Source organism: Podarcis gaigeae, assembly GCF_964106915.1.
Source record: "Podarcis gaigeae genome assembly, chromosome: 1".
Classification (NCBI taxonomy): domain Eukaryota; kingdom Metazoa; phylum Chordata; class Lepidosauria; order Squamata; family Lacertidae; genus Podarcis; species Podarcis gaigeae.
This window is the reverse complement of record NC_139678.1, coordinates 133,134,790-133,152,506: the sequence shown is the minus strand read 5'-3', so window position 1 is coordinate 133,152,506 and position 17,717 is coordinate 133,134,790. Positions and strand designations below refer to the sequence as shown.

At 44.1% G+C, this 17,717-nt stretch overlaps 2 protein-coding genes across 4 annotated transcripts in view; both read right to left on the bottom strand.

Annotated features, from left to right (window-relative positions):
* Positions 1-1,715: 1,715 nt before the first annotated feature.
* On the bottom strand, positions 1,716-10,236 carry LOC310841462 (collagen alpha-1(VI) chain-like; the record flags this gene model as incomplete). The annotated part of the gene is made up of 7 exons (XM_083732587.1): positions 1,716-3,676; positions 4,277-4,306; positions 5,075-5,231; positions 6,146-6,332; positions 8,921-9,030; positions 9,276-9,497; positions 10,213-10,236. 7 exons carry the CDS (start codon positions 10,234-10,236, stop codon positions 3,066-3,068), a joined length of 1,341 nt encoding a protein of 446 aa, XP_083588713.1. The 3' UTR covers positions 1,716-3,065.
* COL6A1 (collagen type VI alpha 1 chain) overlaps positions 10,068-17,717 on the bottom strand; it is a 46,011-nt gene continuing 38,361 nt past the window's right edge. Inside the window, exons 22-29 of one of the 3 annotated variants that reach the window (XM_083708520.1) lie at positions 17,109-17,171; positions 16,196-16,246; positions 16,054-16,089; positions 14,834-14,896; positions 12,990-13,055; positions 12,451-12,486; positions 11,625-11,661; positions 10,068-10,515 (exon numbers count right to left, since the gene is read on the bottom strand). In XM_083708520.1, the coding sequence (XP_083564646.1) occupies positions 10,319-10,515; positions 11,625-11,661; positions 12,451-12,486; positions 12,990-13,055; positions 14,834-14,896; positions 16,054-16,089; positions 16,196-16,246; positions 17,109-17,171 (549 nt within the window). In that variant the 3' untranslated portion in view covers positions 10,068-10,318. The other 2 variants (XM_083708521.1, XR_014557350.1) reach the window with 2 other exon arrangements.

Below are 17,717 nucleotides of genomic sequence, written 5' to 3'. Positions count from 1 at the left end.
GTAACTCTATAAAAAAGGAAATGAGATTTGTCTGACATACTTGTTTTTGAGAAATCCATGTTGGCTCTTAGTATTCTTTTTTAAGTGCTCATAGATGGACTGTTGAATTATCTGTGAGGAGGCAGCACCCGCCGCCAGAAGTGATGCAGAGGGAAGACCACACAGCCAAGCCCATTCCAAACAGCCGCCCCACAACCACCCCCAAGTACAAGTGACTGGCAGTGGCAGCTGGTGGACTCTGGACTTGGTAGAGTGCCTGGCAGCCATAGAGGTGCCTGGCAGCATGGCTAAGCTTCTCTATTTTATCCTCCTCCTCCTCCTCCTCCTCTGTAAAGATACTGTGGGCACTTAAGAATTGCAGGTTTACAAACAATTAGCACTTAACTAAACTGAAAAGTGCCTTACTTTGGTTTAGAAGGGGCCCCTGCTATCATAATTGCTTCTTCACTGGGATTACCCCCCCCCACTCTGGTTCTCTCCCTATTCTCCTCCTTTGCAAAGAAACAGTAGACTTTTAAACACTGCTGTTTTCTTAATGCCCTTCAAGCCACAATGGCCGCATGTTGATCAGAAGTAAGGTCCACTTAATCTCATGCAGATTGCTTCCTTTTATGTGTGTGTACAGGATTGCAGCCTGAATTGGTCAATCTTAAAGTCAGTCTTTTCTGCAATGGTGACCTGGCTTTGGAGCTCTCAGTAAAGCTTTGCTTGGCACTAAGTCTACTGTCCTTTTGGTACCAGGTGAAAACCTTTACGCTCTCCACACCTTTTCGATTTCCTTTTGCAAATTGGATTTTATCTTGTTACTCTGCTGCTGTGTCTTTTTTTCCTTACTGTTGTAAATTTTAAGATTGACCTTTGGTCAATCTTAAAGCTGCCAAGGGACGCGGGTGGCGCTGTGGTCTAAACCACTGAGCCTCTTGGGCTTGCCGATTGGAAGGTCAGCGGTTCAAATCCCTATGACGGGGTGAGGTCCCATTGCTTGGTCCCAGCTCCTGTCAACCTAAAGTTCGAAAGCAAGTCAAAAAGTGCAAGCAGCTAAATAGGTAATGCTCCGGTGGGAGGGTAAACGGCATTTCCATGCGCTGCTCTGGTTTTGGTGTTCCATTGCACCAGGAGTGGCTTAGTCATACTGGGCACATGACCCGGAAAAACTGTCTGCCGACAAACGCCAGCTCACTTGGCCTGTAAAGTGAGATGAGAGCCGCAACCCCAGAGTTGTCTGTGACTGGACTTTACTGTCAGGGGTTCTTTATCTTTTTTTAAAGGTGCCACACAGGACTATTAACAAGATCCCCCCCATTCCCCCCGACCCTGGGGCCCATTAGAACCTTACCAAGGGAAATGCCAAGCAGTTTTTAAAAATGTTCTCATTGAAACTTCAGTGCCATGCTCTGTCCTGTCCCAGACATCTTCCTAATAAGAGAAGCTCACGGAGATATTTCTGTTAATCTCTTGTTCTCTGGCCTATCAACAGCCCATTGTCATTGCATTTAGCTTCAGAAACTGCTTTGAGTATTGAACAATTAAGCGATACACACCTTGTTATTTATTTATCACTACTACTACTATTTAAGAATAACCCAAGGCTATCTCTGGTATCTCAAATGCAGCAATGAAGCCACATTGTCAAACACAACCTTGCACACACTACTTGTGCAACTTTTTCTTGTAACTTAAGAACTGAAACAAATCAATTTCCCTCCTACCAAAACTGTGGAAAACAATTTATTTGAACAAATTTTCAAAGTGAACATCTGTCAGTAAATCACAGGAATAAAATAAAATGAAGTGGTAAAATGAATATTGGTGAAAAAACAATAAAAGGTGCAGTGTTAAAAACAATTTCCTGTTTTGAAAAGAAAGGACACTGAAATCATAGCAAGAGCACCATTGGAAACACTGGATGAAATCTGTCCAAACCAGTTCCTAAATTCAATGTCTCTTTCATGAGTTGATGTGTAAACATAGGAACAATGTAAAACCTCAGGCTTTGAGGCATGGCAGGGGTAGCACCGACATGGACTTCATGTTGGCTGGAGATGGCCCTCCAAAGCCAAAAGGCCCAAACTCACGGCATAGGCTTTCGGGTTTTGTTTAAACTGGAATATCACTTTTGCAAATCTCAGCGCTCACCCACAATTTCTTCTGCTTGTCCCACAATTTCTAGGTACAGCTCCAAGTGGTTCTCCTTTTGTCCTGCCGCTTCCCTGTGGAAACCTGCTGCTTACTGCTGAATCGGAACAAACATAAATCTTCAGAAAGCCCTATTCATGTTTGTTCTGATTCAGCAGTAAACTGGGGGTTTTCCCAGGGAAGGCAGTGGGACGAAAGAAAAACCTCTCGGACCCGTGCCTAGGAATCACAGGACAAACAGCAATGTGGATGAGCCCTCAAGTTCATCATGTATGAACAACATCAGCTTCCTTCATCCCGCCCTCTAGTTTGGGTAGATACTCTTGGGTTGAATCCTTCTGTCAAAGTAACCTACTTTGAACTTGATTGTATGACTCAAGTTACAAATTTAGCACTTTCCATAGTTGTCGTGGAAAGCAGTGACTATACCATGAAATGAACCTTATATTTCTGAAGACAATGTAATCTTTCAGGAGCAAAGTAGCCTAAACAGTAATCGCTACTCAACATGTTTCTTGACATAAAAATAACAGACAAATTTAACAAATTAGTTTGGCAATGAAATATAGGGGATCCTTTTATTTTGAGAAAGAGGACCCTAATATTCATGTGAAATGTGCTATCAACCTTAGAAATAAGGTTAGTGCATTTAAGGTTCTTTATGAACCCGGCTTACCTTCATCAAATATGGTACAAAAATAGTCATTTCAGTTACAGTTAAGGGAGATATCAAGTAGGGAAAAAATAAACCATCCTATGCTTTTCCCTGCAGGCTGGAAGAATTCATGGACAACAAAGAAAACAGAGCTCAAAAGTAAGGACATGGGTGGGCTATGGCTTTGTATAAAAAACATGGATCCAGCTGGCTGCTAACATTTTATTTCTGAACACTTAGAATCTATATATTTTGCTCTTCCACTCCCACCTCCTCAGTCTACAGCTATTTTTCTGGAGACAGTTTGATAGAACACTCCCCTCAGCAGAGACTGGTAATCCGGCACTCTAAAAAGGTGCCTCTCTCCATAGGCCACATCGTACTCTCCCGCTTTCCCAGTGACCAGAACACGCACATTGGGCTCATTGGCTTGAGTGCCAACCACTAGTACATAGATTTCAAGCTCTGCCCGTTGAGCCTCTTGAACTGCCTTCTCAATGGCGCTGCTAGTGATGCCTTGAGAGTTGCCATCAGAGAAAATCAGAACTCTCTTCTTAGCTCCAGCACGGGCGGACTGCCGGTAGAGACCAGTGACAAAGCGGAGGGCTGCGTTCACGTCCGTGGCGTCATTCATGAATTCCATGCTGTCAATAGCATTAGCAACCACCGTGTAGTTCTGCTCAAACCGCACCTCCGCTTTCTGCTGGCCTTTGCCGCTGTACTGGACGACAGAAATGCGCACGGCATCCTCCGAAGGCTTGGCTGCTGTCAGGAATCGTTCTGCAAGGCGCTTCACAAACGTCTTGGTGGTGTTGAAGTTGCGGCTCCCAACGCTGGTGGAGCTATCCACAAGGAGTGTGATATCAGCTGGGCCAGCAAAAGAGACTGGAAAGAGAGGAGATAGGGGCTAACGACACTGCTGTAAATCTTTCAGAGTTGGGTATGTGTGCTGTGGTCAATACCAGCATAAAAAGGCAGGGCATGGGGATTGCTCTGTTGGTATACAAGGCATAGAGGTGTTAATCTCACAACTAAGTTTTCTGGAAACTAAGTAGTACGTTTTCGGATGCAAAAGGAAACTGGACATCCCAAGAGGTACTGGTTGATTCTGAGGCCGACTCCTTTTGTGCCCCCTTTCTAGGCATAGCTCGGGGCTTTCCAGGCCTGTGTCCAAGTAGGGTTCTTTTTGTCCTGGCATTTCCCTTCCCCTGGGAAAACCCACATTCTACGGCTGAATCAGAGCAAGCAGCAATCGGGTTTGCTCCATTTCAGCGGGAAATGCAGGTTTTTGGTGGCCCTGGTGTGCAATGGCACAGAATAGTTGAAACACAGAGCTTGTTTCAAATTATGGTGCTCCTCAGGTGAATGGTCAGTGTCCAGAGGAAAAGGAGTAAGCTAAATAGCAGTCGCTAAGGCAACTTCAAGATTATGTGGAGCACAGAAATTCTCAACTCATAAACACAACTTTGTAAAAAGAGTACTCACTTGGGCAGGTGTAGTCCGGGCATTTCTTTTCTATAAAACAAACGAAACAACGTCACACTAAACCCTTCTCTTCATTTACAATCAATGTTCAACGCCAAAAGTCTACTCGCCCTGCTTGGTGGGCACCGTTGCAGGCTGGCTCTCCCCACGCCCTCCATAATCTGGGGAGAAAGGCCCCTTGGGGCTGCTGCCAGGAAGCAGATCTTGCCTGCTCACTCAACTGGCCAATCACAAGGGTGCAAGGGGGTGGGCCATTCCTTGGGGGGGGGTTGTCAGTCCACTTCCTGGGCATATAAAGAAGGCCCACGGCCTCTCTTGGCAGCCACTTTGCTGGATTTCCCACGCCCTCCCTATTTGGCTGACCTGTGCTGCGCTGATTGACCTTGCAATGGCTTTGTCGGTAGCCGTATTTGGGACCAGGTTGGAATTTTCCCACTTGGCAAAGGGGCTCCAGCCCTCTGGCTTTGGCCACCCTCATAGCGGTCATCACAAGTATGCTGGACCCACCCATGGCTGTTTTCCTTCTGCATTCACCTTACAAATGACCTTGGTAGAGATGGCAGATATGGATTCTACAGGGCCACTTCATCTCTTCAAATTGTGTGGGTCACTAAAGTAGTACTAGCAGAATGTGCTGTTAAATAAAGTCTGGCATCTAAGACAAACTTAGGCTTATGTGGTCATTTCTCCACTCATCAGCTGTTTTGTGGCATTCATTGTGTTGAGAAGCTGGATCGACCACCTCCTTCAATACCAGCTCATAATTAGGCTCTCAGCAACCAAATATGTGTCACCTACCTTTGCAGATCTGAGAGGTAACATTCTGCAGGAAATTGTCATCCAGCAGCAAAGCAAAGTTTTCTTGATAAACAGAGATGCCCCCACAGGAAATAGTTGATAATTGCTCAGTGTTTGCTGGTTTGTTGGAAATATCACCGATACCCAGGGGAACCACCTAGAAGTTGACAGGTATATGTAAGGCTTATACTCAATGATTCCACATTAGCTAGTCCTCAGGTGCCCCAAGTGGGGCTCAAGGGGAATAAAATGAAATAACAAGAATAATATAGGGAATATATTGGTCAGGGGGAAGACAGAATTCTTCTTTACTGGATAATCCAGTGTTAATCAAGACACAGTTTATCTTTTATCAACATTGTGGCAAGTAAAGGGAAACTACCCTGTTGCTGAAGAACAGAGATCCTGCTGCGCCAAGTTTTCTTTTGATATTTCCCAGCCCTGCTTGCCTTGGTAAATATCACACAAAACCCATTCATAAGCTTATTTAGGATCCTTCTAAGTCTGTTTTGTTAGAACTTTCTTATACTTCCCACTGGTCTTCTAAAGTGCTAAGAATTACCAACGGATATCAACATTCACTGAATTTCTGACATTCACATTAGCCCTTGAATTGTGATCACTGCAGGATCTCTTCAGTAAAAGACATAAATTTCAGTCTGGAGTTGCCCTTCGCTACACAGCCGTCTCAGGGCTTCTTCACACTCCCCTTGTCCCATGCCTAGAAAGCAGGGCTCTGAAGGGTTTCCTGCTTGTCCTGTGTTTTCTAGGCACGGGTCTCACCAGTTTTCTATTTCTCCAGGGAAAGCAGCTCTTTACCACTGAATTGGAGCAAACTTCACTCTGCCAAAAACTCAATAAAGAGCAGGTTTTCCTGGGTGAAAGCGACAAGATGAGCAGAATTGTGAAGAAGCCCTTAGGCAGCTTGCGCTCCACTGCCCGCACAAGTGCTGGTTTCCTCCTGGCTTAACCAAAGTCACTGACCCAAACTTTTCTCAATAGGAAGACACACTTTGACCCAATAAGGCTTTCCTATCCCTCCTCCTGCCCTCCATATAATATTGATTTCACCTGGGTCTTGCTTTCACAGAGAACGTTGAGTGGTGTTTGGTCCCGAAGTACATCGGACCGTCCGTCTGTGATGACTATGACCACTCTTTTCTCAGAGGGAAAGCGTCGCAGCAAGTTATCCTTGGTGAACTGAAGGGCCTCCCCAGTATATGTGCCACCAGCAATCCAGTGCAGGTTCTTCACAGCTCTGCAAAGCAAGCAGCATTGAGTTTCAGTGCCAGCTCCTCTTTTGACAGAGAAATCTAGACCTGCCTCCCAGCTCTTTCCTTATTCTTGGTTTGCCTCCCCTGTTAAGTCTGGTTTACTTGCTTTTCCTTCCAGAAAATCTAAAGCACTTACCATGAACAAACCTAAATAATTTTTGTGGTAGCAATGTGAGAAAGTGATGTAATCTTACTAATTTGCATAGGAAGTACAAAATTATATTCTGAGGAAGTTCTCATGTACTCTCAATTGGCAATGTATCAGTCAATCAATGTATCCCAAACCAAGGTAATCAATTGCTTTATTGGTTTGTTGTTGTTTAGTTGTGTCCGACTCTTTGTGACCCCATGGACCAGAGCACACCAGGCACTCCTGCCTTCCACTGCCTCCTGCAGTTTGGTCAGACTCATCTTTGTAGCTTTGGGAACACTGTCCAACCATCTCAACCTCTGTCGTCCCCTTCTCCTTGTGCCCTCAATCTTTCCCAACATCAGGGTCTTTTCCACGGAGTCTTCTCTTCTCATGAGGTAGCCAAAGTATTGGAGCCTCAGCTTCACGATCTGTCCTTCCAGTGAGCAGCTTTATTGGTTAGTTATCTTCAAAGCATTCATGGCAGAGCAGAGCTTTCCAAACTTTTTATGTTAGTGACACACTTTTTAGACATGTGTCAGGGGTTCAGGAGCAGAGGCGCAGGGAAGAGAGGAAATGGAGAGCGAGAGGGAGGAATCCGAGGGGAGCCAGGAGAGGAAAGTGGTCCGAGGGATTCCACGAGCCTCTCCAGTGAATCGGAAGATTCACAGAAGGGGGCACCAGCGGCCAAGGGCAGGGGGTTCCCAAGGGGAACGCTCCAGGAGCAAGGGGGCAGCAGGGACTCCCAGAGCAGTAGTTGGAAATCAGGACCAGCTTCCCCACCAGAGCGGAGTGGGGGGGGGGGAAGAGTCCCAAGCATCGGGGCCAGTGCATTCCCCACCAGGGAGAGAAGACGAGACAGGGCTGACCACGCCTCCATCGGAGAGTCTGACAACGGGGGGAAGGTCAGATCCGGCCAGTGTCCCGGAAGGGGGAAGCAGTGACACAAGCAGTGTGACGGTTAGGAGAAAGGTCACTGGGTTGGCGCGAGAGGCAAGTTCAAATGTACAGGAGCGCGGGACAGCAGAGAATGAGGATTGGGAACCTGGTCCTAAAGCCCGCCGGAGGGAGGGGGAGGAGCTGAGCGACTCAGCGTCGGAAGAGTCCAGAAAGGGCAATGCCCCAGCGGGCAGGAGGACCCAGAGGAGGAGAGAACAGCGCAGAAGGTGGAGCAGGGCTAGGATCTTAAACTGGTGCGGAAGGGGAAGTGATTCAGACGGGACTTCGCCGATCTAAGGTCTAAGACGTAGGGCTGCACGCTCTGGCGTTGAAATGGAAACTAAACTTCAATAAAGACTTTTGCACATTACATCAACCTGGCGTTGGTCCTCTGTGAGCTGGGATCTAGAGGCATCATTTTACAACACAGTAATTCAGTTTTCCTAGCAAACCGGAGTCTAAACCACCCCCTTTCCTGTCCTGGGAGGAGAGCGGGGAGTGTTTGCGCGCCACACCTACACACTGCAGCAGACACACTAACGTGTTGCAACGCACAGTTTGGAAAGCTCTGTGGTAGAGAGTTAATTTGAACAGCATGTCTATAGATTAGAAATCGGAGGAGGTGGAGAGTACTTTTTAAATTCTCAATTTTTGCAGCAAAACTCCATTCAGTTAGTGATTTCTTGGCACCTCTCAAATGGAGGCAAAATCAACATGGGAGCATAGAGGTGGCTGGAGTGTTCCTATCCTGTGCTGCAAGGTGATAATAAATAGTGAGCAAAATCCTAATAATACAGAGATTTATGTGTGCACATCAGTGAGTTTTGTATAACAAAGACACCTGACTCGACAGGGAAATTCAAGGTAAAGAGGGATGGGAGGTGTTGGATGGGTTGAAGGCAGGTGATCTCTTCCCGAAAACACCCAGATCAGCCTTAAGATTCTTAGAAGAAATATATTCCAATCAGATAATTTCCCAGAAGAAGGAAGCATCTTCGTCCCAATCCATTAAGCATCAGGTGGCAATTCTGTTTACCCACCATTTTGCTAATGTGCCCTAGAATTCCACTTGGCATATCTGTGGCAGAAGACATGTTGGTCTGTCTCTTATCATGTAATGATCAAGATGATCTGCTACAATGGTCATTTCCCCCCAGTTTTAGAGTCACTGATACATTGCTCCTAAATACAGTCCTTTAGTGTTTCTTCCTATCAGAGTGCAAGGCAGACATTTACTTGACAAAGTAACTTGAGTGCAATTTAGTTACGCCTTTAGGATGAGAGCTAAACCTGGCCATGCCTTGGTGATCTCAAGGGCTGTAGTGCCACAATTATTGCTTGTGCAATGAGACCCAGGGTAGTGGCTCATATTGAGTGTGCTTAGGGCTAAGCATTCCTGCAATGAGGTATTCAGATACCTGAAAAACATCCCACAGAGGTGCCACATATAAAACTGAGCACAATAACCCCTCTCTAACTCCCAGTTATCTGATCTAAACTTACTCCTTAAAGGCTCCAATGTTATCAATGTTGCTATCTCCCAAGGCCACCAGTTCCTGGGTGTTGTCATGGCTGTACTGCACGACACCAATGTTGGTCTCCCCTGGTCTAAACTGTTAAGAGAAAAGTTACACATCAAATGATGTTTTTCAGTCCATGTATTATCATAAACAAAGACACCAAGAACAGTTTATAACATCTAGGAACTGTAACAGCAGCAACCTGTTCTCTGGGTAAGGTTCTGGAGGCAGTTGATTTTGACAATGCTAGGAAACTTGAAAGTATCTCAGTTGTTTTATGATAACATGCATTAAACATATATTGCTGGGGGGTATATGTGACTGTTTGCAAGTCTTACCGTCACTTTTTCATCCTTGATAAGCCTGTCAATGACCTTGACAATGAAATCCTTAGCAATCTGGAAGTTCTGCAGGCCAATGCTCTCTGAACTGTCCAGCACAAACAGAACATCACCAGGAAGACACTTGCATTCTGTAACAGAGCACAGAACCACACAATAGAAACATTCGTGGAAGTATGAAGGCTTTCTTTCAGATGCTGAACAACCCAAGGGAACCAACTACAACAGCAGTAACAGCAAAAGCTATAATTCTTGCCAAATGATAAGTTTAGCTTAGACTCCAAACTATGGTTTGCACTGCTAACATTACAGGCAAATCATTGTTTAGAGATTATTAATATTTTCCTTGCTCAACACTCCAGTGTCTGGATAAAATCTGAAGGCAGAGCAGCAGCTGTAACTATGATTTGACCAGTCATGCCAAATCATACTTAGTATAACCACAGTTTGCAAATCTACCTCAACTATTGGTTTTTGTTTCTGATTTGCCGGTTGCAAACCACTGTTAGTTAATTTAGATATTAAACTGCACTGTAAGCTTCTTTAACCATGATTTGTGTGATGACATAATGTAGAGTATGTTTACATGTTTTTTTTTACACAGAATCCCTATTACAATGTGAGAGAACATATAAACTCACACTAAATCAGAGCTTCATCTTCATCCTCTCAGAATGTCATATTTTGCTATAAAATACATTTAAATAAATGCCCTTAGGACTGCAACTCAAGTCTGATAAAGTAGCAGTTTGAAAGAAAAGTAAGAATTGCCCTAATGCCTTTATAAAATCTTATACACCCAGATGTAATTCAAGAGAACTTATTTAACTTTCAGTGGTTCTGTTTGGGCCACCTGAACAGATATAAGTGCATCATAGGAACATCCTCGCAAAGGCTAAGGCAACGAAAGAAAGGATGATTCTGAGTTATTTACTGACTTATTGAAAGGGCTGCACATGCATCTCTGGGACACCAGCAAGGTTGTGTAGATGATGTGGGCATTTTTTATGTGATGGCCAATGCTATGGAAGCACAATAACTTAAGATTGTAGCAGTAAACAGCTATAGCAGAAGGCCATAAAATGGAGACAGTGACAAGGGGTCTTAGAGGAGCAGCAGCAACAGCAACAGCATTTGAAGAGTAAGCTTCCTCCATCTGAATCTTGTGACAATTTTTTAAATGAAAATGCAATAATGTTGTTAAAGAAACTGCAAAAATGACACTCACCGCAGCAAGCTAGGAGAGAGAAAGAAAACAAACAAATATGCTGAGAATCTACTTCAAACTCACTGTGACTCTAAAGAGCACTGAAATTAAATATCAATATGAGGATGTTGAAAACTTTCTCCCTGATAGTAGGTAAACTTTAAGATGATTTTCATATCCCAGATGTTTTCTTTTTCAAATCCAGCATATGCTACTTAGCAAAAAGTAAAGAGGGAAGTATAATAAAAATGCTGAAGGACATTTCAGCGGGAACACATATTTTGGGATTGTTTGACATCCCTGACTGCAATTAATAATGAAATCACATTTAGTGTTTAATAAACTCTGGAAAATAACCACAGAGTTTGTTAAGCAGCAAATGTAACAAGGATGAAGATAAGGTACACAGGAAATCCTAATTCCCAGTGCAACAGAGTTGCTCAACTAGTTAAAACTGGGACTGCAGACAGCATGCACAGGGGAGGCCTTTCCCAAACATTGTAAATAATCTCTCTTATCATTTCTTTGCGGTTTTTGGAATGTAGGAAATAATTTGCTTGGATGATATTCAATAGTAGATGCAAACGTTTAATACCTTCAAAATATAAATAAAGGATGAAAACAAATTAAGAGCCTTAGCCTGTGAACTTCTTTGCCAAAACAGGCAGCACACAGAATCAGGTTTCAATTTCCCTTTCTCTTGGGTTCACACCAGAAATACAGTACTTAATGGAGTACTGAAGTCCCCTCCAAGCTTGAGTCACGCTAGCCACTTAAAAAAATTGAATTAGAGGAAGATAGGATACAAGGCTTGTTATTGGTCCAAAAAAAATCAATAGACTGGCCCTTGGGACCTGATCGGGGGGGGGGGAATTGATAATGGGCCCTTGCTGTATAGATCCAACTGGTTTTCAGATGACTCTGGGCAATGACTTCTGTTGACTAGAGCCAAGCTGGCTCTCTGGTTTTGTAACACTGGGGCTGAATCCATTTAGAAACATGAAGACTTGGATCCCAGAATCAATGTGATGGTGTGAAGCTTGGTTAAAGCCAAGAAACCTATTGTTTCTTATTCTGACTTGGTCAGTGGTTAGGCTAATTAGTGCTAATTCTGCAACAGTAGGAGTCAGAATACTTACAGCACATTTTCATGATGATATCCAAAATTTCACATTCCTGAAAACAAATGAAGAAACATTGGTGTCACCCAGGTCTTGGAAATTAAGATTCATTCTTCACTCCCCTTTAGCTGGGTCCTTCATGGCTGTTATAGCCCAAGAAAATAGCCCTGTCACATTTAGCAATCAATTCACCAGGCAGCATGTGAAGCATTAGATGTTTTTCTGAGAGGGCAGGCTGCATTTGTGGAGCATTATCTAAGAAGCAGGAAGCAAAGAGGGAAGTTTCCATTGGTGGAAACAACACTGTCACTTTAGTCTTGATTTCAGGCTAAAGTAATGAATTCTAGTTAATATTGTGAATGGGTGCTTATTCCTTGCTTCCTGGAAAGATGGCCATTTGATCTGCCATTCTGAAGTTGTCCCCTCTTAGCTGACTACAGTACTGTACAGACAATGAGCTTAAAACCAAGTTAGTCTATGGGTTGTGGGAGCCTCCCCAATGCGGGTATAAATCTCAGAACTGGCATAAGGAACAAGGAGGGGGCAAAGGCTGTATCTGGGGTGCCTACCAGAGAAAGAAAATGCAAGGCTGTAAGGAAGGTCCAAAACAAGTCACCTCTGTTTTCTGTACTTTAAAGTCAGATCATCAGAAGGAAAGACAGATAGCTAGAAATACTACTGAAAGCTAAGAAGGGAAAGTTACTGACTCAGGGACTGAGCTTTGTTAGGACAAGCCAGAGTGCATCTCTACTCTGTTTTGCTTTGCTGAACACTTCCCTCCATAATCACTCAACCCTTCACTAAGAGAAGGACCCAAGTGTCATGTAAGGCCAGTTTTACTCACATCTGGTCCTGGAGGGCCTCTGGGTCCTGCAGGTCCCTGGAAAACAACACATTGTACAAGTGCCAGGAGAATACTTAGTTGCATCAGACAAATTCCAGAGAGAAAGCTATGTCAGACAAAGAAATAATCTGGCAACACCCCTCAAAAACAGGAAACCCTCCTAACCAAACACCTCTCACCAAAAATTAAAACCAAGGGATCCCCACTGTAGTTCTTTTAATTACTCATAATCCAAATTATACACCTCCCCACTTGTACTCATAGTCATCTGGCTATGAGGATTAGAATCTCTGCCAATGAAAATGCCTTAGAATGTTGTGGTTGATATTTCTTCTTCTTGAGAGTTGTGAAGATATTCTTGTTGCTATCCTCGTAAGAGCACTGAGCATTGGCTCAGGTGCAATTTGTTACCTAAGGCATTTTGATAAAAGACTACTAGCTAGTCAGTTATTGTATTACTCTATAATAATATATCCCAAGTAGCTCCCCAAAGGCCCGTTCCTTCATAATCCATAGTTAGTGGGAACTTTATTACTCACTGGGGGCCCTTCTGGTCCTCTGTAACCTTTGGCTCCTTTCATGCCTCGGGTCCCAGTTGCATTGCTCTGGAAGAAAAAGACACCTGTTTCCTAAGGGGACGCTTACACTCTTTTCTGTGTTAAAGAAGACATTCAAGAGAAGGACTTCTGGGCTGCCTTTGCTCAACTTTCTTACTATGACAACTGAGCAATCAAACTGGTCAATTAGCTTCTGTGAGATCACTTCCTATCTAAGTAGTGGGTTGCATGTCACTTTCCCCCCAGGTATGGAAGGTGCAAGAGCCACAACACGGCACTCTCAGGAGAACCTGCAACATGTGAACAGATGAGAAATATATAAATCTTACCTGTGCTCAGCACACAAACCTGAATGCAATGACATCTATACATTTATAGTAATTCACACATATTTTGAAAAGATAAATCACTCCATTGTCACCCATAGCTTTGATAAAAAGCCTGAAAATTGGTCCTATAATGTTTTTATAGTGAGTTCCATAAGTTATTTATTCACTGTATGAAATGGTGCTGCCTTTTATGTACAGGCAACAACTGATTTAGGCATGTCTGCATGACATGCAATCACGATCCTGTGCATGGCATAGAAATTAGCCCCAAAATGTCATAAAGACAACATGGAAAGGGGCAGAATGGGGCAGGGGTGGAACAGGGCAGAGCAGGCTTACATGTGCTCCACCGACTCATGCAGGGGTTCAGAATGGAACTCCCATGCAAAACGAAGATTAATTGAGTGATCCCGAGATCTAATGTTATGAAAGTGGGAGAAGAATCTCCTTTATCCACTCACTCCCTACTGCTCATAAGTTTATAAACTTCTATCATTTCCTCCTTCGTCATATTTTTTTGTAAATTCAAAACCCCCAAACAAATGCTCCAGTCTTTGGTAGTTAAATTCACTGTACCTGCCCATCACACACCATCTCTGTCATGAGCCTGTCTATTTGCTGAGATCATCATCTGAGGCCTTGCTAATGGATATTCAAGCCTTCAAATGTTAGGCCTTTTCTGTGTTGGCCCTTCAACTGGCCTTTCCCAGGAACATTTGCCTGGTACCACCATTGCTATCTTTGCAGCACTAGACTAAGACTGTCCTGTTCACTCAAGCCTTTGATAGCAAATAATGTATATTTCATTATTATTTCAACTGGTGTTTATTAATGTTCTTTCTTCTATCTTGGGTTTTAGGTTGTCTGATTTTAAGCTGGTTTTAATATGCATTTTTATATTGTTTAGAATGAATTGTACACTATATTGACATAAATTCTTAAACAAATAGATATCAATTAATGTCTATAAGAAATGTAAACTGCAAACCTAAATGCATTTAGGAATCCCCATTTGTTTCCACAGCACGTACTTGAATCAAGAATGTTTCATCTGTAGGTATTTGCATATTTCTAATTCCAGCTGTTGTCTCAGATGGTGAACTCAGCTAAAGTTGGCCAAAGTGTGTGTTCACTTTTCTGTGTCATCACTTATTTCAGTTAGTTTTTTTCAAAGACTTGGTAAATAGGAGTTATTTTGTCGTGTCTAAAAGGGAACAGAAATTTGGTCTCCACATTTTCTTCTCCTGTTCTGCCTGTCTCCCATGACCAAGGCAACTCAATTCTTTCCAAATACACACTCTCACTTCCCTATCTGTCCAGACAAGTTTTCTATTACTCCCTCAACATATTTTTGAATAGTATAATGGATGGGTGTTAAAGTATTGAATAATATTGCTGAATACTTTATCATATATTTCAAATAAAGATGTGTGGTGGGAAATAAAACTCATGGATTATATTGCATAAGGGAATAATCTATCCCATTCTTTTACTTACTTCCAGCCCTGGGTCTCCGATCTCTCCTTCATCGCCTTTCGGACCAGGATAGCCTTTGGTACCCTGAAAAGGGAAGATATAAGGCCATTGAGCAGAAGTATACAAACCACGTGGCACTCAGCTCCTGCAGTTAACCATGGAAAGAGGCATTGTCCATAGACTGCAGCAGACACAGCGCTCTCTGCTTCTTGTCAACATGCTTGATTGCAGGCAAGAGATCACCAGAAGGCATTCAGATACATTCCATCTGTTGGACTTAGACCTTTTGTTACCAAGCTACATTCAGGGCAATCATCTGCCTCCACTGCACTGCAAGGCAATTTTGGGTAGAATGTGGGCAAAACCTCTCATATGCTTATTAGAAACATTAGGCAAACAATTATTAGTGTACTGTTTACAATTTGCAGTAAGATTCTTAGCCAAGGAAACGCCTTTTAGTACAAAGGGCAAGCTCTCTCAAATTTGCTTTGGATTAAATTGGGAACAACAGAATTTCTTGTGGTGAAAATATGAACACAATTCATATTATCCTTCTGAACCAATCCAAGGGCTCAGAAGAATGCTTGCTCATCCCTGCCATCCACCCCCCAATTATCTCATCCCTTTTCTGACAAGTGATGGTGGAAGCAACAAGGATGGATGTAAAGGAATAGATTTCCCCCTTCCTCTCTTCTATATTGATTAGCAGAGCACTGGGGCACAAAGCACCAGGGACCATGGGATATGTAGTCCTCCTGAGGGCAACAGTTCCCACTTGTGGGAAGGGAAGAGGGTACTGTGTTGGGTATGGACTGCTGGCAGGGGCTGAAAGGGCTGGTAGTGACATAGGATGGCAGCCAGCAATGTTTTGATCTGAGTCAGAGAAGAAATTTATGAAAAGTTCTTGTAGCCTAAACTTGGAGAAGTCTGCTTGCATCCTGCTTTCCATTTACGTTGCTTTTACCAACAGACTAGTACAATAATTCACCATCACACTTTTCTCTCCAAATAATAGTGTTACCTGAAAATCTCCCAAAGATCTTGTTTATCTTTTCAAAAAAACTACAAGTATCAGCTCTAAAGCTGTTCCACGTTACTGTTCTGTATATTACTGTATATTAACAAATATACCAGCATATGATTTCAATGCTTGATACTTTCAACCTGTGTGTGCAGGGACTTGGGAGGAGATATGGCATGCCTGAGTACCAAGAGTAAAGAAAGGAGAGACTGAGACTTACGTTAGCCCCAGGATCACCCCTGTTGCCAGGATATCCCTTAGGAAGAGAACGAAAATAGAAAGTTAAACAAAAAAGAATGCAAGTGGTAATAAGCTTTGTCTGAATTCTTTCTTAAACTTTGGCCTTCTGGAGTGAAACTCACCGGGAAACCGGGGAAACCATCTGTGCCATTTCCTGCTCGGCCATCTTCTCCCTAAGAGGAAGTTCCAAAACCAAGAGGAGACGTCAAAGTTTAGTTTATGAACCTTGTATGTCCTTAGTCTGGCAGTCCTTAAGCTGGCAGGCTCCATGGGATCAACTCATTGTTAGCCACCAGAGAACTTTATGTTACAGGCAGTGCTTTTTCCCCCCTAGAAAAAAGAGTGCCGGTTCCCACCTGAACGCCATTGTGGGCATGGCTAGAAAGAGCGGGATGAAGGGAGGGTGGCTGGCAAGAGAAACAGAGGTGTGTGTGTGGGGGGGAACCCAAGAGGAAAGAGGTGGGGCTGACGGTTGTTCTGGAGCCCGTGACTGGTGACTGGACACAGCAGCCCTGGTTTCTTGCAGGTTCGCGAGAGAGGCAGCAATGACAACGGGGCTCTGGGGCAGTGGCGTAGCGTGGGGGGTGCAGGGGGGGCCAGCCGCACTGGGCGCAACATCTGGGGTTAGGGCAAATCCATGGGTTAGGGGGCGCAAATTACTTGCCTTGCCCCGGGTGCTGACAACCCACGCTACGCCACTGGGCTGGGGAAGCCCTGCTTCCCCTTTTCTCCTCAGCAGCGCTGCATCTGGCAGGTGGGCGAGGGAGCGAAAGGGACATGGAGGGAGCCTGAGGGAGAAGTAAGCGAAGCACAGCAGCCGCTCTCAGATGGGGATGGATTTCTCCTCCCCTCCCGCCATTTTCTCCTCAGACACTCCAGTGAGCGCCTGGTTTGCTCTGTTCCCCTCTCCTCCCGGCCACCATTTGCTTCTCAAGTCTGGTGAAGTTGCTTCCCAAGGAGCTGGGAGGAAGAGTCCTCCTGGTCCAGCTCGGTGGTCTTCTCTCATGTTTTGCACGCTTCCTTTAGGACACTCACCCTGTCACCCATCAAGCCAGTTTCTCCAGGTAATCCAGGTGGGCCAGGCAGTCCTTTAGGACCCTATAAAGCACATAGGGGAAAGCATCTAAGTCATTGCCATACGGACAGCACTTGTTGAGACTCAAACATCATCCTCTGGTGCCTTAAATCTGAATCATCCTCTGGTGCCTTAAATACTAAATAAATACATAGTTTGCCTTTAACGTTCTATAGGACTCTATGGGCTTTCCAGATAGGGCTGTATTTGCAAATGAGTTGCTGAGATACTGCAAATGGCAACTTTTTTTTTAACTGATCAAGTTTCCATTGAAAAGGATGTTTACAAAGGGCAGTTTGAAAGCCCTTTGAAAGCCCTTCGAAGTAGTTCACTTTGAAGTCCTAACTATTGGGGCTGGGAGGGGGTTGGCCAGGGGTGTAAGTGGGGTTTGCCCAGAGGAGCAAACAGGGACAGAAGCCCTACTAGATTCCATGTCTTCTAAGTAGCCTTTGATGTATAACTCTGTATGTCATGAAAACACACGATGCTCTCTGAGCCCCAGGAGACGTCTGCAGCACAGCATTCTGCAACATTGCTGTCGATGAAGTGTGTGGCATTTTAAGCTCTTG